This window comes from Biomphalaria glabrata, chromosome 3, assembly GCF_947242115.1.
Source record: "Biomphalaria glabrata chromosome 3, xgBioGlab47.1, whole genome shotgun sequence".
NCBI classification, from domain to species: Eukaryota; Metazoa; Mollusca; class Gastropoda; family Planorbidae; genus Biomphalaria; species Biomphalaria glabrata.
This window is the reverse complement of record NC_074713.1, coordinates 19,039,093-19,061,358: the sequence shown is the minus strand read 5'-3', so window position 1 is coordinate 19,061,358 and position 22,266 is coordinate 19,039,093. Positions and strand designations below refer to the sequence as shown.

The 22,266-nt window shown below is 38.2% G+C and overlaps 1 protein-coding gene across 8 annotated transcripts in view; it reads left to right on the top strand.

Moving 5' to 3' along the window:
* LOC106056989 (D site-binding protein-like) overlaps positions 1-18,869 on the top strand; it is a 45,895-nt gene extending 27,026 nt beyond the window's left edge. For 6 of the 8 annotated variants that reach the window (XM_013213978.2, XM_056023864.1, XM_013213977.2 and 3 more), the window contains one exon: positions 14,414-18,869. In XM_013213978.2, the coding sequence (XP_013069432.2) occupies positions 14,414-15,691 (1,278 nt within the window). In that variant the 3' untranslated portion in view covers positions 15,692-18,869. Of the gene's footprint in view, positions 1-5,120; positions 5,420-12,602; positions 13,155-14,413 lie in introns of those variants that run through there. The other 2 variants (XM_056023865.1, XM_013213980.2) reach the window with 2 other exon arrangements.
* Positions 18,870-22,266: the final 3,397 nt, after the last annotated feature.

Genomic DNA, 22,266 nt, shown 5'->3' with positions numbered 1-22,266 from the left:
CCGCCCCGCCCTTTTTTTTTCTTTTCTCCCCAGAACTTACACCATTTAGGTCATACACCAATGCAACGACCTACTTAAGGTCAGTTACCGGATGACTTCGGGTTCCCCGCGAGGTCAAATGTATTACATTTTTTTTTCATTGGTAGTATCCTCCCCTTTTTACTTCCCCCCCCCCCGTTGTGGTCTGAACGTAAGCGCCCTCCCCTCCGCCACACACACGCCCGCTCCTGCAACAATTTGGAATGTCCCCCTCCCCTGTTGTCATTGCGACGGGCCTGTTACACTCCGCTGACCTCACAGTTTAGTCATGACGCGGAGGTGGGGGGATGAGGTCACTACATCTCCCGTTGCCTTCAGATAGAAAGAAGAAAATACGTGTGTGTGTGTGTGTCAATATTTAAAGATAGTGTCGGTGAGTCATGATCAAACTATATCTCATCAAATGCCAGTAACAAAAAATGTCATCATTGTGTGATAGAAACAAAAAATTATCTCAAGCATTAGTTTGTTTCAGTAATACATGTACCAAGTAAAGTTACCCTTTCAGCCAGTGTCTCAGAGGATGTCAAAGCGTATCGTTTCCATGGCGACGGTTAACGAGGTTGACCACCGACCCTTTTTATTTTCCCCAACTATTTGTCAGGGGCCCATTATTGTTGGGCGAACTGAGAGGAGTGCTTAAATTCACAAAAAAAATAAAAATTTAAGGCACCCTTTAATGCATGTATGATGAAAGTGTTTATGAAAATAAATTCTTTATGCAAAAACGTGTAGACCAATAAAATTGTTACATGTTTTCAACGAACTCTAAACATTGCACATACTGTTAGTGTAGATAGCAATAGACATTGTTGCTGTTTTTTTTTTTTTTGTTTTTTTTGTAATCCACACTGTTGTTACTGTTATACCTATGACTTTTAGTGTCCTTTTTTCATCATGATTAACTATCAACCTTTTAAAAAAAAAAAATACTATGCATGACAAAGCACTCTTATGTTAACGACCTTATTTGCATGCGTAGCCTAGAGGGAGGGAGATAGCTAGATATACATAGCCAAAAGAAAAATTTGTTTCAGAGCAATTTGTTTCGTTTGATTTGTCTTCCGTGTTTTTTCTTTTAAACATTTGTAACAGTTTTAAAAAGGGGAGGGGGGGGGAAGGAAAAGTAGATAAAGTGAGAGATTAAATTGTAATGGGGAAAAAAGTTTGGCTCGATTCATCGACTTAAAGAATTGATGCTCTACAAATACAATATGGTTTACGGTAATAAACAGAATGTTGCAAAGCTAGAATAAAACATACAAATTATAAATGATTTGGAAAAAAAAAACTGAAGGAAGCAACAGAACAATAATCGGACACAATAAAACATTTCGACATCTTACAAATCCCCATGCTGGTTACGTTGTTACTAGATAGTGTCACATAATATAGAAATAATATAACGGACATTAACAATTGTCTTTATTATAATAATAATAATCTTTATTGTCCGTATGGAAATTTGTCTTACAATTTGTGCATTACACCAAACAAAAAAACATTATAACTATAAGAAACCAAAGTGTACATTCACACCAGACTCACTCATAATTTACATGTGACAAAGTTTATATCAGATTGTATCTATTTAATGATTTGATTGCCAGGGGAACAAAAGAGTGTTTGTGTCTGTTTGTCTTTGCTATCGGTGTCTTGTATCTCTTTTGTGATGGTAAAATCACAAAATCCTGACACAAAGGGTGATTCTTTATTTCTAGGATCTTGTTAGCTTTTTTATAGATGTTTTTCTCAAACAGCTGCCCAAATGGGGTTTGTTTTTTGCCAATGATTTTACCAGCAGCATTTAGGATTCTATAAAGTTTCTTTTTATTTTTAATACTCAGATTGCCATACCAGGCAGTGATATTGAAACTTAAAATATTGCAGATGTGAGCGTGATAAAACATAGCTGAGGCCTTTTCGCTAACATTAAACGAGGACAGTTTTCTTAGTAATCGTAATCTTTGCTGCCCTTTTTTGCTGATATAATCAGCATTTGCTGTAAAATTTAGTTTATTGTTTAGGATAGTACCAAGGTATTTAAAAGTTTGCGCTATTTCAATAGTCTCTCCAGCTACAGAAACAATATAATTTTCCTTCTTTTCCCTACGAAAATCGATTATCATTTCTTTGATGTTTTTTACTTCTAATAATAAAAATTTATCTTTACAGTATTTTTCAATGTGTTCTATTTCTCTGAAATACTCATTTACGTCTGAGCTCTCTGAAATCTGAGCAAGAAGAGCCGCATCATCAGCGAATTTTGTGAAGGAGCAAAGAGGACTATCGGATTGAAAATCATTGGTGTACAAAATAAACCACAATGGCGATGTCACACCCCTCTGGGGCGCCCCTGTGTTAACTATGCGTACATTTGATATAATATTGTTTACCCCAACCCTCTGAGATCATTAGCCCATAGTTGCCCGCCCATTGATTGTTTTTGTAGAGGAATATAAAAAGAACAATTAAAGCTGCTGAGAAAAAAACACACTTTTCGTGTATGTTCAATACAACAGTCATACAATACAACAGTCATACAATACAACAGTCATACAATACAACAGTCATGAATCTTCGCGATACGAGCAATGGACCACTTTGGGGTATAAACTTATTTGTAGAAATTATAATTCGATCCAGGCATTTAAAAAAAATCACTTATTGTCTCAGTTGAAATGACCCTATTTAGAGATTTTTGTTTTCTTTTACCTCGACATTCAGCTCCTGGGTTAGCTGTCGCATGCAAGGTTGTGACGTAACCAAAGCCTAGCTTGAAAATTCTTAGAAAAAAACACCACCACCCCTCTCCACTCTCTTATCATTTTGCATTTTTTAAAGAACTTGATCCACGTTTTTCCGCTTAAATGTTTATTTTACAGAGGCGTATACACCAAAATATGGTAGGCCTGCTATATAATACTTATGGCCCGATCAGAAATGTAACATCCCGACCCTGATAAGTAGAACATTGAATCCTTTGGTAACATTGTTTTATTTAATATTGCTTAGAAGAATGTCAGCAGTGTTTTAAGTTGACATCTACTGGAGAGGAACACACGCCTCTGCTCTGAAAACCACTTAACAGTTGTATTCTTTTTAAAGTTTAAGATGATATAATACAATCAAACAGGGAAGTCCGCTTTCTCAGATTGTAGCGTAACTCTCCCAAGAAATATACTACTGAATGGAATTTGTTCTTGGCGTAGGCCGGGACTATATCGTTGACTGTGAACAAAATAAATAAACAATAAAAAAAAAAAAAAACAGATCAATGAGTGCACATTGAAGGTTGTTAGGTAACAGCGAGTATTACGAGAAAAACGGGATTTGAATGAAAGATTCCGTGAGTTTGAGTTTCTTGGAAGTTTGAGTTACAGGTGTGTGTGTGTTTGAATTTCTTGTCAACTCTTCCAGTTAAACATTGAGTCACTTGTTTAGTTGTTTGGTTTACTGGACTTGTTCCATTGAACACATCAACTCAGTGATCAACTCTTTTAGCGTAATCTTGGCATTTCGATACACTCAGGTCTTACAGCTCTTATTGAATAGAAGTTAAACTGCACACAGTTCAATGTCGATTAGATCAGGATTTCTTTAAAGTGTTTAATAGCATCTCAACTTTTTAATTGCGCTCATTATTAAATGGCATCTTCCAAGAGCTCTTTAAATGTATGGAGCTATGCGTATTGGAATCATTTTGAAACACAGTGTTATAAGACTCCCTACCCCCCCCCCCCAAACTTCTCATAAGTACCAGAAATACTGCAGGCGTGAAATATTTCACGTAAAGACTTGCAGATATATCCGATTTGAAATCGTGGAGGTGCATTATAGTTCGCATGCTGCTGCGGATGGCGTGCGAGGCAGTGCATACTGTTTCGTCTTGCTATCTGCACGGCGCCAGTCGATGGTGCAGTGAACGTGCTGGCTAGAATGAGATTTGTGTGTTCACTACAAAATGACCACGTGCAGAACTTAGAACAAAAATGTAACTTCTGCAAGCGGAACCTTTAGTAAGAAGACATTCGGCAAACTTTTTGTCACGTGACGTGCAAGGGGGAAACACAAACACGTCTGTGAGGACTAAGTGGCTGTTGACGTGTCTGCCTTGATGTCCCACACTGACCTGGTTAATGCTATTACCATAATAGGTCAACGGGATCTAATTACGTCTGGGTCGGGGGGGGGGGGAAGATAGATTGGGATGACCGGGGGGATTGGGACTTCTTGAAGACTGATGGCCACTGGTCACAGATCTAGCTCGCGCGAACTGTGATCTTGACCTAGTTAGAACGTTGATAGCCATCTCTTGTGTGACGATTCACAGCAGATGAACGTTTGAAGCAAGATGACGTCTTGTAGACCACAATTTGAAAACAATTGAAAATAGTAATGATTTCTAATTGTTTTATCTTTTACAATTCAGACGTTACTTTTAATACGATGATTCATCTATTTATTCCACTTACCATGCTCGGATCAAGTTGAAACGTGTGCACAATTATTCATTGTTCCTGAAGGAAAAAAAAAAACAACGAATTCATTTTGTCTGATATAGAAAAAGGGAAATAAATAAACATCATTTAGATATGTGGTTGTAAATGTGCAGTTCTTTCCCTTATGTTTTTTTTTTTTTTCCCAATTATAGTTGACGAGAGTTATCAACCTTAGTCACAACGTAACTCTTCACTCATTAGATATATACCATTGGCCCGCCGACCAACCAGTGTTTATATATATATAAACATAAGTACTTATGTATATGTATATATATAAAATATATGTGTATATAAAAGGGGGAGGAACTACAAATGTACGAGTGCTTACAGTACTCAGGTTTATGCAATGGGAAGAAGGTACGTGACCTAGATGCTTGTCGGAACGTGTTTTAATTGGTAAGAACTGTTGTCCCCGAGTTGAACCCTCCACGTATAAATAGTAAGCTTGTCTACATCTGACCTACTTACAGATATATACATACTGGCTTATCCTCCATTGGCGAGAGGGGAGTGGGAAAGGGGAGCCAAGAGGAAGGAAAAAAGGGGCGGGGGGGGTGGAGGAAATCTCGAGGTAAACCTGGGAGGAGACTCGGGAATGAAGGGTGCGGGGAACTGTTTGTAAAAAAATGTAATGGGAGAGGTGGGAGGAAAGGCGTAAAAAAAAATGTGCTCGTGCCGTTAAATTGTATTACACTGTGAGGGAGTGTGAGGGACAAATTGTGTGTGTGTGTGTGTGTGAAAGTTGAGTGGGGAGGAGGGGGGGGCTGGATTAACAAACCAGAGTCCATGGCCGTCAAGAAATCTGTTACTCAACAGTTTGGTTCGCGTGTGCTGCAGGGGAGTATGTGCTCCGAGAGACATTGGTTCACGCCAGAGTGAGTACTTTCATCATGTTGTGACTCTGTTGTCTGCCCGTCTGTTTGTTTGTTTGTCTTTATTCCACTGCATGCCGAGTTTGGTCTTCACTTCCACCTCGATCTTCACTTCCACCTCGATCTTTACTTCCACCTCGATGATATTTTAAAGTATTTACAACAGAATTTGTAAAGCTTAGTTCCATCTTTGATGTAAAGATTGTAATCAGAAAGATATAGACCAACTATCTATCTATCTATCTATCTATCTATCTATCTATCTATCTATCTGTCTGTCTGTCTGTCTGTCTGTCTGTCTTTATTTATTTATTTATTTATTTATTAGATATATTGATTTATTCATTGATTGCCAGTGACATATTAATCGTTTACTGTTTAGGGTAGTTATTAAAAACAGTCAGTATGAAAAATTCACATTATGTCAGAATAGTATTTCCGTTAGTAGTTAATTGATATTCTTCTTATTCTAGGATATTTATAGTATTACATTTGTAAGTGTTCCTCGGGCTCTATCAAACCGAAACATGTTTTTGACATTCATTTATTGTGCTGTCTGCAAAGTCAATGTCTTTTACCATTTGAATCGCAATACGAATGCATTTACATAAATTATATGTAATACGTTCTTGAAGGAACACTCTTATCTCTTTAGAGTGACATTGGATATCGTATTCCTTTTTGTTTATAATAATAGTTACATTGGAAGTAGCTCTATCTAAACCTCGTAAGACAGATTGAACTACCGACTCGTTGTTGTTTATAGTTCACATAAATACTTGAATGTGATCAAAATCTTAGTCTGTGACGTAACTGACGATTAAACCATTCTACAAGTAAATGTTCGAATCTTTGACCAGACCTACTTACAAGTAAATGTTCGAATCTTTGACCAGACCTACTTACAAGTAAATACTACTGGGTTTCAAGTATTTCAACTGAACGCACTCGAGTACGTCTCACGCCTCTACTGTAGTGCAGTGCTTTAGTTCTGAAGTCTTTTGTTGGTTCTTCTCCCAACACTGGCACTTGTAAAATGACAAGTTCATCTTTAATGTGATAACGCTACTTCGGTCTGCGCATGCACTTTTGATCACTTCCGCCTGAGATGGTATGTGAGTAAATAATTGATTGGGCAGTGAGCTGACTCACGTTATTCCATGCGGTCAGCCGTGCGAATGCATGCGTGTGTGTGGATGTTTGCGCGTGTGTGTGTGGATGTATGCGCGAGTGTGTGTTTGTTGGGGTGGCTCAGGGCAAGTCTGAGGCAGAAAATTATCAATCTTAAGTCAAGACTGTTATAATGATAAAACATTATTACTGTAGTTTCAAGGATGAAATGATTTTTTTTTTACAATCATGTACATAGATCCTAGATATTTATTTCCGGATGCGATGCAATTGATAAGAGTATTATTAAAACAAGTTAAAATTATTTGCCATGCGTATTGATTTTTTACCTAACCCCCTTCCAGCTTTGGACAAAAAAAAATATATTTTTTTAAAATATGGCCAAAGTACTTATGTTTTTGGTTATGGCCAAGGAAATTGGAATGTGATGCAACAGTTTTATTGCGTCACGTTAAACTGATCACGTGAGAGTGAGTCATTCTGCGCCGCACATTATGCTCTCTCTCTCTCTCTCTTTCCTCTCAATAAAATCTCTGAGCTCAACTTGTGGTTTTCTCTACACCCCCTCCTTCCTAAAACGCATAACGGTTTACTCGCTTTTTATTTCCCCCCATGCGCGTGACATCATTGATTTCCAGCGGCACCCCCTCTCCTCTCCACATCCACCCGATTGACTTGTCCTTGAACTAACTCAACAGCTCGCCCTATCTACGCACACGACCGCGCCTACATACACACACTCACACACGCGCGCGCGGGCACTTACGTCTGGACTAGTGAAAGGCCTGATAGCCACATAGAATTGTGATGAAGAAAGAGGGGAAAAAAACTCTCGCAAAAAAAATAAAATAAATCTGGAGCCTCTCAATCGATCTCTATTAATTTCCGTATCCTCCCCCGCATCGTATTTGTCCAGTCGTTCACTCTTCAACCATTTACTGTTTTCGACCAGTTCACAGTTCGATCTTTATTATCTTCCCTTCCCCGCGCCAGCCTCGTTCTAGTGTCCTGGATTCAAGCTGTTTTTGTCATACCTTTCTGTGTTTCAATCAGTAGGGCACCCTCACTCCCCCCCCCTCTGCCACACTTTTGACTCCATCACACACATATTCATTATACTTAAAAAAAAAAAGGAAGGTTGCCATTTCCCACTCCCCCCCCCCTTTTTTTTTTTCTCTTTCTCTACGCAATGTTCTGAGCAACGGTTCCTTCAGTTCGCTCGCTCACACGCGTTTGGCCTACAATCGTTCGAACACTGGCACGTGCAAGGGGGGGGGGGAGCTCTCTTCAGCACACACACACACGCACGCACTGACACACACCCCCCGCTTGGATGTGAATGAACTCGGCGATTGATCTCAACCGTCATGCATAGAGAGATATGATGTGTGTGTGTGTGTGTGTTGTAGATCGAAGCGTTAGGCTGAGCTAAATATAAACTACAAAAAAATCGAATGTCATGTGACCTCTTTTGATGACTGATTATGATTAGCGTTGTTACAGATTGGAATGATAATAAACTCTCCTTGACAATACTTGTATAATAGATACATTGATAGATAGATAGATAGATAAGTAGATAGATACATTGATAGATAGATAGATACATTAATACGTGGATTGATTGATAGAATATCTGACAGGCTTACTTTTGTATAACTTTTCGATTGTCGTATCATTCTTTCTCTTTATATTCAATTTAGTTTTTACTCTCGCTTTCTCTACTTCTGATTTTTCCTCTCGTTCTCTCTATTTCTCTACTGTTTCTTCTAGGTCTCTCTCTCTCTCTCTCTTTCCATTTCTTTGCTAAAAATTATTTCCTCATTGATCTTTTGTATTTTATGATGCGTAAAGCGAATTATTTCCTTTTTTTTTCTTTTTGCTCGTATTTGATGAAAAATGTTCTTAGCAGTTCCAGTGGGTTATCGACCCCTCCCCCTTTCTCCCCCTCAAACCTCAATCTAACACACACACACACTTCCTACTGAAGTGTACCATATAAACCTGTATTTCCTTCAAGTCTGTCGTTTCCATGACAACCAAGTACAGCTTGACTTGTTGATCGAAAAACAATTCACCACTTCCCACCCTTCACAAAGGCCGTTTTTTTTTTCTTCTCTTCTGTTTGATAATGATTCTCCTTTGTTAAAACGGAAGAAATCGATTCCAGTGGCTAATTACCAGCTTCCAATAAATACAGAAATGTGTACCTTTTTTTTATTATTATTGGCCTCTTTTAAATGACCTTGTTCAAAATGTCAATTAGTATCAGCAGTGTTGCCATCACAAGATGTGAAAACGAGCCTTACATATGATTTGATTATAGTTCACCAAAAAAAAGTTATTCGTTTGAAAAGTATTTAGCTTCTCAATGTTTCCACTACTACTTGACATATTACAACCCAGAAATATCTAGATTGCACTTCTCAGGCGATAGCCCAACAATGCCTCCGTTTCATTGGACAACTTGCATCTGGCGCTAGAGAAACACACACCCATGGGCAGACTCCTTAAACCACACGTCTCAATATAGGTGCCATGGAGCTTTTGTTGTATGAAGCGCCGCCTTGAAAAGATCCCCGAGACGACCCCCCCCCCAAAAAAAAAAAAAAAAAGGGACCCTGGATCATTATCGGTTATGTTCCAAGGACTCCTCATTAGATATGGAATCAACACAACTACTTGGGTTGACAAATGTAAAGAATGAAATCGGAGACAGAAACCTAGATCTAGAACGCACCATTAGCGCCCACCCTGCTACGACCCACTTCATTGGCCGCCGCCCATATCTACCTGGCGCCCATAAACGTCAGGAAAAAAAAATGGTGAGGGAAGGAAGGGGCGTATTGAAGTGAAGGTATTGATCAGTGTGTGGCCCGACACGCATGGCCGTGGGAGAGGCTCGGGGCGTGTTGATGCTGTATTGGTTTCTTTTGGGAAAGGGGGAGAGGGGTGGAAAACAGAACTAAGTGATCCCCCAATTGAGAACCCATCCTCGTAGAGTCAAGTGCTTTCTTAACTAAATCAACGTCGATATTATGATATTGCGATTCAATATGATATTGCGATTCCATATTATGAAATAGATTTACACCGTTAGACCTATCATTTTGTTCTGCAACACGTTCTCGCTCGCTCGCACACACACACACACACACACACACACATTATGCACTAATCCTCCAACTGTTCACGTGTTGTAATACTTGCTGTTATTAGGAAGTGTTCAAAACGATGTTTCAAACACACACACGCACATAGTTTTAAGCCTTGTCTTCGATTTCGAATTTAATGGGTTCTGTCTACCACGTGACTACGTAGACCCAATGTCGACATTAGTTTTGAAAGTAGTTTGTTCCAAGGGTCGTGTGATGCCCTTGTACTAAGTATTTTGTAACAAAACTTTGTTTGTTTGTTTTGGCTCGAACACATCAATCTCGTTGTAAAGATTGACTTTTATTTTTAGTTCAAGAATAGAAAATAGAATGGATGCAGCTATTGAAATCACAATAACATCTAACAGAAATGCTTTGGGGTTATGCTTTATGGTACTGTAACTATAGCAGACGTCAAGTAATTATGTTCAAAATTAAAACTGTAAAAGAAACGGTTGGAATGTTATTCCCTATTTTAAATCTATAATAGATTTCAATCTGAGGGCGTAGCTGGTCTTGGTTCGAAGTCACGATGTTTTTACTAGGTGCTTCTCACCTTTTTCTTTTCTTTTTAATGTGGCCTGTTGCAAGGCCGGTTTTACGGCTGCTCAGAACCTCGCACTTAAAAAAAAGGGGGGGGGGGTCTTAAAACAAAACAATATATTAAATATAATAAGAGAACTAGGGTTTAATAACTTTCTTCAGAAAGATTACATGCTCTTAGTTTATTACTTTTATTAAGTGCTTTTTTTTTAATTGAAGCTTAAAACCTTAGGAACTCTTCCCTGGACCTCCACTTACTAAAATCCGTCCCTGGCCAGATGGATGAATAGTTTGTATTGAACATATACTGTGTATGCTTGCGACCAACCATACAATGAACTTTGTTGAATACAATGATTCCTAATGACTTTTGGTTCTGACAGTCTGGACACACAGAGACTTTTGGTTCTGACAGTCTGGACACACAGAGACTTTTGGTTCTGACAGTCTGGACACACAGAGACTTTTGATTCTGACAGTCTGGACACACAGAGACTTTTGATTCTGACAGTCTGGACACACAGAGACTTTTGGTTCTGACAGTCTGGACACACAGAGACTTTTGGTTCTGACAGTCTGGACACACAAAGACTTTTGGTTCTGACAGTCTGGACACACAAAGACTTTTGGTTCTGACAGTCTGGACACACAGAGACTTTTGGTTCTGACAGTCTGGACACACAGAGACTTTTGGTTCTGACAGTCTGGACACACAGAGACTTTTGGTTCTGACAGTCTGGACACACAAAGACTTTTGGTTCTGACAGTCTGGACACACAAAGAAACAATCCGATGATGACTTGGAGGGGTTGGGTCACTTCGACCTGTGAAGAGCCAGCTTGTGGCGATCTGTTTGGTTCAATGCGAGTCAGACACTTTTGAGCTCGAACATTCGAGATAAAAGTTCTAAAGCAGCTCTCACAAAGAGCGTAACTTATCTACGCGATGAGACCGAAACAAAGAGCACATCATTTGATGACGTTATTGTGGCATTTTTATTTTTTGTTGTTGAATGAGTTAATGTTTGAGCAGGGTGTCGGTCACCTGTTGCCCGGTGAGTACTGTGTGACGTATCGTGAGGCACAGGTTGGGCATGAATGTTCTTTCTCTTTGTGAAGAAGCTTTGTATCGGTCTGAGTCTCTACCCCCACCCCTCACCTGTCTCTTTCCCCGTTGCGGTCCTGTATCTTTCCCTCGCATCTCTCTTTATGTCTCCATCTCTCTTTCCCTCGCTTCTCTCTTTATGTCTCCATCTCTCTTCGCTCTTTCCCTCGCATCTCTCTTTATGTCTCCATCTCTCTTTCCGTCGCGTCTCTCTTTATGTCTCCATCTCTCTTCGCTCTTTCCCTCGCATCTCTCTTTATGTCTCCATCTCTCTTTCCCTCGCATCTCTCTTTATGTCTCCATCTCTCTTTCCCTCGCATCTCTCTTTATGTCTCCATCTCTCTTTCCCTCGCATCTCTCTTTATGTCTCCATCTCTCTTTCCCTCGCTTCTCTCTTTATGTCTCCATCTCTCTTCACTCTTTCCCTCGCGTCTCTCACTTTATGTCTCTATCTCTCTTCACTCTTTCCCTCGCGTCTCTCTTTATGTCTCTATCTCTCTTTCCCTCGCGTCTCTTTTTATGTCTCTATCTCTCTTTCCCTCGCGTCCCTCTTTATGTCTCCATCTCTCTTCACTCTTTCCCTCGCGTCTCTCTTTATGTCTCTATCTCTCTTTCCCTCGCGTCTCTTTTTATGTCTCTATCTCTCTTTCCATCGCGTCTCTTTTTATGTCTCTATCTCTCTTCGCTCCGTCCTTATTCCCCCTGTCTTTTTCCCTCTCACTCTTCACCATCTCCCCCTCTCTCTTTTCCCGTCTTTCTTCTCTCCTCTCTCTCTCCCTCTCCTTTCTTTATCTCCCTCGTCTCCTTTTAAGTTTCATCTTTCTCTCTATTTCTCTCATTCTCTCTCTCTCCATTACTCTCTCCCTAGGTTTCATCTCTCTCTCTCACCTCTTTCACCTCTCTTTCTCTCTGGTACTCTCTAGTACTCTCTCCCTCCTCTTCGTATTTATAATTTCCATCTCTCAGCCGTCGTATTAACTCTTTTTTTTTTTTTTTTTTAATGAAGACTGGCCCTCGCTTTTCTTAACCCTAACCCTAACTCCTTGAAATCAACTCATCCAGCCAGACTCAGTTCACCAGCTCACTCTCGTATCCCATAAGTCCCAACTAAACGTCAATATTCATCAACAAACTACCAGCACAATATTCACAAACATTTTCTTTTTTTTTTTCAAAGTGGGGAGGATGGGGAAAGAAAAAGGGGGGGGGGCTGATAAATAAATGAGAGGAGGGGGGGGGTAATTTTATAGTCACCAAGCGATTATAATAAACATCAAGAGCTTACACGTGACGCCATTTAAAAAAAAAATCAAAAAGTGAGACTGCTGAACGAAACAATACACAAAGAGAGAATGTAACTCTGGCATATATAATAATAAGTCTAGTGAAGTGAAATTTCATCAAATCAATAAAGCATTGAACTTTTGACGCTACTTTGCGATTACAAACTGGGGATAGAGAGAAAGGGGGAAACAGCGGGAGGAGAACAGAAAGCACGAGACAGACAGATACAGCCACTACGTATATCATCTTAGCTATTTGGCCAGTCCCACTATAGAAGGTGATGAGTGTGGAGACAGAATTCAGCCATTCTTATTGTCTTCTCTTCAGTAAGCCAATAAGGAAGTGAGATCGAGTCCTACCAGGACATGACTTGTCTTCTTTAGTCAGCGTTCAGTCTTCTTGGCGGATTTGTCCAACTTTTTTTTCTTTCAACGACAGTGACTGCGTTATACAAACACTCGGCTACTACTGGTGAATACTTCGTACGAGATGTGTGATTAGTGGATAATACTTCTAATTAGGTACAAGTGGATTTTTTTTGTTACAAATAACCAAAGAGAAATTAAGTAATCAAAGAATTTGTTTGTTTGTTGTAAACAAGCGAGTTGTAGCTAATAGATACTAATTGTTTTGGATTTAAAACATACTATCGATACGTGTGTGTATTGTCTTAACGAGTCAGAAGGGCTCTTGTTTATATTACGCTGTAGCCTCAGTGTGATTGCGCTGTCACGTGACTTGTGTTGTACTGACTGATATTGTGAATCCTATTATTATTGCAAGGATATGGGTGACCCTCATGCAGGTCAATTCTGCAAGCTTTCAAAGGCTATTATGGTTGATACAGTAGAATTGTTTAGATTAGTTTGTTATTTTAACTCTTGTGTTTATGTATACTGTGTTATCATAGCGCCTCTAGTTGACATTATGTTTGTTAATAGCACTTAGTAAATTAAGTTAATATTATAATTTCTTAATCGCCGTGCTCACTCACTTTGACGTCTGTTCAATGTATCAAAGAGTATCTGTTCCCTTGAACTCTTTAAATCTACAATTTCTATTTCACCCCACAAACTCTAGAATCAGTTGCCGGCAGCGACTTATTGATTTTATTTTGGCTGTACACATGATTTTTTGATTAAATAATTGGATGTCAATGAAAATAATTATTATTAAGATAATAATATATTCGATTTTTTTCACAACTAAAATATATTTTTAAAAAGACCACATAAAAAAACATATTGCTATCAAGTTGAATTTCAAAATGTGTTCCATAAACATATAGAGAGAATATATATATACATTTGTTTAATTGTCTTTTGTACATTATCCTAAATAAATATATACAAATAAATATTTTAAGTTGGTAAGTTGTAACAGGTTTAAGACTTCAAGATTAAGTGACGATTAACCGCGTGAAATATCTTATAAGAATTTATTTGAAAGATTATATTTAGTGTTTCTTAGAATGTTGTTACACAAGCGGAAGAACACTGTCATTCTGCTCTGCCGTTGTGCAATCTTTCTGCTAACGGAAAGACTTGCATTTCTGGAGTGTGTGAAGCGCACTTTAAGTGCAATGTGTGTTCTATACAAAAGTAAATTTAGCGTCTCGTTCTAGGAATAAAATGCGATCGCTATGAATCCTGTTGATTCACTATTCGTTAAGCTGATAGATTTATTTCTTTTAAAACGAAAAATATTCTCAGTATTTGGAGCAGGATCAATTCTTTTTTGGTTTGTCTTTGCTAATTCTTTATTCTGTGTTCATTCACAGGCTATGCAACACAAGTTCTCAAACACATGGAAGAGTTCCTGTGAAACTGACTACTCATCTATGGCAGAGGATGATCTCAGCGCCAACACAAAGTCTATGACTACCAAAAGCATGGTGAATAGCATACTCAGACACGGGGACAGGTACGAGGAACGGATTAACGGTGGCAGCATGAAGATCCAGGACATTAAGTCCGAGAAAGACAATGTGGACATGAAGACATGCATTTCGTCCGTGGACAACGACCAGGACAGTCCCCTGGATTTTTCAGTGAAGCGCAGGTCATCGTTTTCGGGCAGTTTGTCCGATGATTCCAGAACGTCGTCCAGCCCTGGCCATGCCACAGACTATCATGCTTCCTCATCACCCACAAACAACTACCACCACCACCACCTCGAGAAGCGCGAGACTCCCAGCCCAGAGGGAGATGAGCAACTGAACAATATGGACCACCCCCACCACCTCCCATCAGGCATCTCCCCTCTCTCAATGTTTTCAAATTTGCCTTTGGGCCTCCTGGATAACACCTCTGTTCTAAACACCATTTCTCAGGCTTACTTGGACCCTAAGAATAAAAAAAATAGCCGCCCTTTCAAGGCGTATCCTAAAGAAGCTCTGCAAATGCCCTTAGGGTTTTTCGGCATTCCAGGCCTACCCCAAACATCTCTGCCTCACGGAGCCGACTCTGGGCTATTTGCTGGCCTAAATAGTGACGAGCTGTTAAAACTTTATAACCAACAAGTTCACATGTTGAGTATGAGGGAAAAGTCTTTACAGTCTTCCACATCCCCCAACGGGAAATCATCTCCACATCTTCAAGCGTCCAGCTACAACCATTCTTCAAATCTTTCTCAGTCAGTACCAACGTCAATGTCTCATAATGCTACGAGCTCCTCACTGCCACCTGTCGCCTCTTCCGATCTTTTGAGATCCAGCATTATGTCCACGTCTCCGTTTCCTTCGCCAGTCGCGTCCATGAACAACGCCACGGTGGTGTCCAGCACGTCCTCTTCCTCCCTGTCTCACCACTCATCCAGCACCACATCGCGCAAGAGGCCTCGCTCGTTGCCAGATGAACAGAAGGACGCCGCTTACTGGGAGAGGAGAAGAAAAAACAACGACGCCGCCAAGAGGTCACGTGACGCCAGGCGTGCCAAGGAGGACGAGATCGCCATCAGAGCGGCATTGCTGGAGCAGGAGAACTTGAAGCTTCGCATGGAAGTGGCTGCACTGAAAACAGAAACAGCGAGACTGAGATGTCTACTCTGCAGCAGTTGAGCACTCACGCAGCCTGTGTCTTCGCCAGTTTTGTAGATCTCTTCTACATCTGCGTCTCTGCTAAAGACTTCACTTTGCATTCTAGCAGCGGAATGAAGTAGCATTGTGTAGGACGCTTTACAAGTCGGACAGCTATTTTATTGCGCATCGTTTCAACTTGATTTGTTCTAGGCTAAAACAGCGATGTTTTGTCTGGACTTTATATTCCAATATTTATTTTTCAACAAGTTGTGACCGCAATAAAACCGCTTTTCTACCTTGATCAGAAGACAAACTGAGGTAGGCTTTATAAGAGGATCTAAAACTTTCACGGATATTTTGCCCGTATCTGCCATAGTTTCAGAGGACCAATTTTTCGCAAGTAGACGTATTTTCAGCAAGACAATCTGATATACACAAATAAATACTGCTTATCACACACAAACAAATACAGCTTACCAAGACTAATAAATACAAGCTATCTCAAGTTACGGACCAAATGTATTGGTATATCAATGCCCATTCTTTTTCGGGAGGGCTGAAATGGTTTTTTGTTTTGTTTAATTAGCTTTGTTTTTATTGTTCATCATTAGAGCATGTTATACAACTGTGGTCAGAAGCAATGTTCTAAGTGTGTGTGGTCAGAAGCATGTTCTAAGTGTGTGTGGTCAGGAGCATGTTCTAAGTGTGTGTGGTCAGGAAAAGTCTAGTAACATATACCTCTTTCATGTCAGTGTGTCTGCTGTACAATGTCAAATACAATAAGATTATTTTGTCCGATATGCCCTATCATGTTATATTTACATGTACAATATTTCCTATTTGGACATTGATATGTTACTTTAGAGACCTTTGGCTTGAAAATACAACTTTTTTTTTTAAAGAGATGTTTTGTATTATAAATATTTTATTTGTACTTCTGCTCAGGGTTTGTCATTAAACTGCTGCTATATATGACCTTGTCACACAAAATATATACGATTACATATATTTATATATATATTTTAAAAGTTATATTCTATAATTTTGATAACACTTTTGAAGATTCATTAACTGACTTGAATTGATTCCAATATTCATACATTGGACTTCAGTTTATTAATACATTGACTCATGTGACTAAAATGTTGAAACTTTAATGTCACAAAAATTGAAATTTTCCGTAAATTCTCAATAGAAGAAAAAAATATTTAGTTGCAATCATTTTTTTTAAATATGCAAACTGCGTTGTACTAGTCTTTTGGAATTGTTTATTTCTTGTTACATATTTTCCTTTCCGAAATTGTATCTCATTGATTATATCTTGTTGTCTTTAATATTGGTCAAATGATACTCCTGCTGTTTGGACCAAGAAAACTACAACATGTCTCCAAACTGCCACCCAGGTCTGGTGTACTCTGATTGTGACATGATCGAGAAATGTTTATCATTCGTAGGTTAAACTATTTGTAAAGAAACGGAGCAGCTTCTGTAGCCATAGAGTTTGTACAAAATGTGTTGTTTTTTTTTTGGCTTGGATGTAAGTAATGTGATGTATTCTGCCACTTTCAAAATAGTGTTGTTTTTTATTTAATTTAATTTACATTTTTTTTTGGGGGGGGGGATTTCTATTATGCTAATAATTATATTCAATATAAACTATTTTTTTTGCTCGATATATATTTATATTATTTGTTGCTTCATAAATATTTATAACTTTATGACTTTTAAGTAGCATTTTTATGTCTTCTTGATTTGACGCTGCTATGTTATTGTGTCCCCTTTGTCTTTTGTTGCGTATCTTCACTGTAAACTTGTCACTCGTATCTTCACTTGTCACTCCACTCGTATCATTTGTTTTATTAATTATTTTTATTTTGAATTGTGTTTTTTTTTAAAGGCGAGTATTTCAAAAAACAAACAAAAAAATAAGTTTTTCTTTTCCCAGTTCTTGACTTTGGTTCTCAATAGACTTAATGAAGTTTGTGATGTGGATTTGTACACATTTCATTTTTATATGAAAAAATTGTATAAAAAAAAACTAATCTTTTGACTTTTTAATTGTCATGTTTCAAACCGTGGGGTATATTTTAATTCTGCAATGACTATGATACCACTCGTTGATTGACAGGTGTAGTACTGTCTCCAGTATATGCTCGTTATCTAAAGTGGAGCCTCAGAATCTTGGGAATCTAGTCCAGAGCTACCAGTTCTGTGACTTGACCATGGGTCAGCTCAATTTTGAAACCTACATTATGCAAAATATTTGTTTCCAAGAAATGCTTGTCAGGATCAGAGAAGACTTCATCGCTAGATGGCGTCTTGGGAAAGAGTTAAAAAAGGTCCATGTACTCTGACAACTTATTGGTACTCAGCCGCCATAAAGTGTGGTCATAGATTGGTGTTATAAAGTGTAGTCAGAGATTGGTGTCATAAAGTGTTCTCAGTTAAAACCCAATACGAACACCAATAGAATTTTTTGTATCATTTAAATAAATAGCATTTGTCTTTGTTCTGCGTTTCTTGTTACCCTAAAGAGTGTGATTGTTTCAGTGATGTGTGGCTCAAAGTCCTTTCGTGTGTTGCGTATCTAATGTCACATGTGCTAATATATAAAGCCAACTGTGTCATGGGGAATGTCAACTCCTAACATGTTTAAAAACCCAACTCAGGAACCTTGTGCTATTTATCAAGATGTATTGATTTATACATGTTTGATTCCATTTTATTTTATTTAAATGTCATGATCTGTCATCTGACATATTTGTCCATATCCATTTGTCCTCTTTAAAAAGAGTAAAGAAAACTGCATTTGTGTATCTTTGAATATTGACATACATTACATGAATGGATCTCAAACAGGGATATACCCAACACAAAGATGTTGCAGAACTTTTGTGCGAGTTTGTTTTTTTAAATAACTCGAGCTTCTACTCAATTCCACCCCTAGTTCAACCAAGTCGATCTAGGATATCTTTGCATAGCTACATATAACTGCTGGTTTATTATTTTTAAACTATGTCATTTATAAATATTTTAATGCTTTTTTTTAAAAATCAATTTTTTATAATAATAATAATAATTAAAAGTCATTTTTACTTTGCATCATAATTTATTAGCATTATACTGTCATTATATTTTTTTATGAAGTCCACCATTGACTTAACGTTACAACGATTATCATTGTAATATTATTGTTTGTTTGTTTTTTGTTTTTTTTTCAAGCATTTTTGTAAAGCTTAGCTTTATGCAATGTCCAATTCATACAGTTTATTTTTTCTTCCAAAAATTATTTTATGAAAAAAAAAACGTCAAAAGTATTCCTACATTGCTACATCCATTCAAAATCATGATCCACATTTTTATTTTACTTGACCAAAAGTGCAATTTGTTTTGCAGGCGTTTTTTTAATGAATCAAAAAAATGTTAGTTTTTGTTTTGTTTTGTTTTGTTTTTTGTTTAGAAAAACAATTGTATTAAAATAATTATAAGATTTTTTCTTTTTGTATTGAAGAATTGAATAGCAGCTTTGAATTTGAAAAATTGATTCTCATGTGTACAACTCAAAGAGACCTACATGATATTAAAATATGATACAAAAAAAAAAGTCTCCTATTGATTTTTTTTAACCTAATTAGCAAACATTTTTTTTATGGTGAAAAACTTTTAGAATTATAGTATTTATTTTTGGGGGTCACCTCGCATCCAACCAGTGATGCCTGAGTCTCAGTTTTTTTTACTCGTATGAAAAGTACACACTGACTTTCTTGTCTATCGTATGTAATACCGTTCATCTGATACACACACACACACTTCGGACTAAGAATATAAGAATAAGACGTCATCGGAGTAACTTACGTCTTCTGACACCAATTTGTAACTTAGAATCTGAAGAGCGATATCAGTCATGTAAATATATGTCTGTCTTTCGTTCCAGCTGTTTGTCCTGCTGTTATTGTTCTCATAGCGTGAATAGAAAGAGAGCAGATTTAGAGACTGTTATGTCATCTTATAGGACAAGAGAGCAGATTTAGAGACTGTTATGTCATCTTATAGGACAAGAGAGCAGATTTAGAGACTTATGTCATCTTATAGGACAAGAGAGCAGATTTAGAGACTGTTATGTCATCTTATAGGACAAGAGAGCAGATTTAGAGACTGTTATGTCATCTTATAGGACAAGAGAGCAGATTTAGAGACTGTTATGTCATCTTATAGGACAAGAGAGCAGATTTAGAGACTTAAGTCATCATATAGCACTTTGCTATTGCCTAAGGACAGACAGCAGATGTCCTTTCAGATATTGTTAGCACATTGTCTACTAACTGATTTTGCTAGCATAAAGGAAGGGGACCTGGACAGCTGATGAGGACCACGCAGAGAGCAGGAATTAAGTCCAATGCACAACTCGTGACTGTCAACAATTGTTCTCTTTCGTCACATGACCAGTTGCAAGAGAGTATGTGGCTGAGAGGCCTACCCATCGATGGGGCTAGAACTCGAATACCGGCTCGAGCAGAGTTGTGTTTCCTTGAAACCATCTCCCAGATACCCCTCTCCCCCACTGGTCCAAAAACGAGATTGGACCCATTTGCGCACTGAAGCGTGAAGAGTGCACTAAATAAACATTTTCTAATTCTCACCATTTTATTTTAATGACATCCTCGTATCAATCAACCTTTGACCTTGGTCGTGAGCGTGCCATGAGATTTCACGCAACCAATAGTCTCCACTCGTCCTGAGCCGCCATTCCCTCTGACCAACCAATAGTCTCCACTCATCCTGAGCCGCCATTCCCTCTGACCAACCAGTTGTCCTCCTCTGCGTGCCCCCTCTTTAACAACAAGAAGGTTTAATTATGCTTTAGCCATTATCTTTAAAATCTCACTCAATGTCGTGCCTGAATTAGTTCCACAAGTAAAAGCCTCATTGGGAAGTCAACCAAACCTTCAACATGAAATCTCTGAATGCAAAGACCAAACTTCCTTGGGCAAGTTCTTCGATATGAAATCTCTGAATGCAAAGACCAAACTTCCTAGGGCAAGTTCTTCGATATGAAATCTCTGAATGCAAAGACCAAACTTCCTTGGGCAAGTTCTTCGATATGAAATCTCTGAATGCAAAGACCAAACTTCCTTTGGCAAGTTCTTCGATATGAAATCTCTGAATGCAAAGACCAAACTTCCTTGGGCAAGTTCTTCGATATGAAATCATAATTCACTTCAATCAAAACCAAACTTATGTCCATCATGTCAAGCACAAGTTAAGTGTTGAGTTACTACTGTCCCGCCCAATTCTCACATTCTCAATGGCTGAGAATCCCCGATTTTCAAATACACACTCCAGCTACATTTTGAATTCGGAAGAACGTACTGTAGGCAGGTCATCTTGACATGTATTTGTTTGTTGTTGTAAAAAAAAAAAAAGACGATCGGTTGGGGGGGGGGGGGGGGGGATTCATTAGCCGAACGTCGACTTGGCTGCTAGATTTGAATAGAACCAGGTCTCAGACCAGACAGACTTGTAATAAATGTCTAATTGAATTTATTTGTATGCCTTGATTTACATAACATGTATGTTGTGTATCAGAGAGAGCGAGAGAGAGACGGATCGGGTCTGCAATCTCAGCTTTAATGAGCAACTATTAACTTTGAGACTCGATCAACATAAATGCTAATGTGTTGTTACCTATCTATCAATTTCAAGGCTGAATTTTTTTTTTTATTTCTTTTCTAACAAACTCATCGTCTAGACAACAAAAAAAAGAGACAAGACAGACAGAGATAGAAGAAACGTGTGAGATCATTGGAGCATTATGGAAATTCATGGAAGTTCTGAACGAACTATACAACCCAGCATCAGAAGAATTGCTCAGAAGAACAGCACACTATTTCCCCTTGGCACAGACTGCATAAGAGCTTACAGCTCCACAGCAAAACTATGGCTAGAAGAAGAAGAAATTACAACTCTTACAGAAAGAAGAAAAACAAAAATATTTAAAAAAAAAAAAAAACATCCTTCACAAATCTTCGAGAGCGATTCTTTGGCTCTTGATTACTTATTGTTTTTTTTTTTTTTTTTTTACCCTGCCTCATCTACCCCTCCCTTAGAAAAAAAAAAAGTTGAAGCTAATGTAGAAATCTACTAGATTTTATAATAATTGATAGGCCTTTAGTCCCCTAGCCAAAATTAAATATTTTGTTTATACTTTGAAAAATCATAAAGGTTAAACTTGGGTTTTCCAATGTGTGGCCAACGAGCTAGTATTTTTTTTTTTACCAACCATAGATATCAAATGTCAGATTTCTAGGAAAATCGTTAGAGCCGTTTGCGTGATGAATGTGCTACCTGAATAGAGGCATTGTAAAAAACTGGCCAAATGAAGAAGAATAGAAAAAAGTGTAATTTTTACAGGAAAAAACAGTTAAGTCCGTAATTAAAAGATGTCAATACTTGTTGGACTTTATTTTCCTTTGGGTTTTGTGAACGAACCCAGGACCTCCATTACAACACTTCTAATCCCACTGTCGAGTTCATAGTCTTTTCAGTGTTTCATAACTCAGTTTTTCCAAAGTGAAGATGTTCAACCGCTGGATCTTGTCGCAAGGTGATAAGTT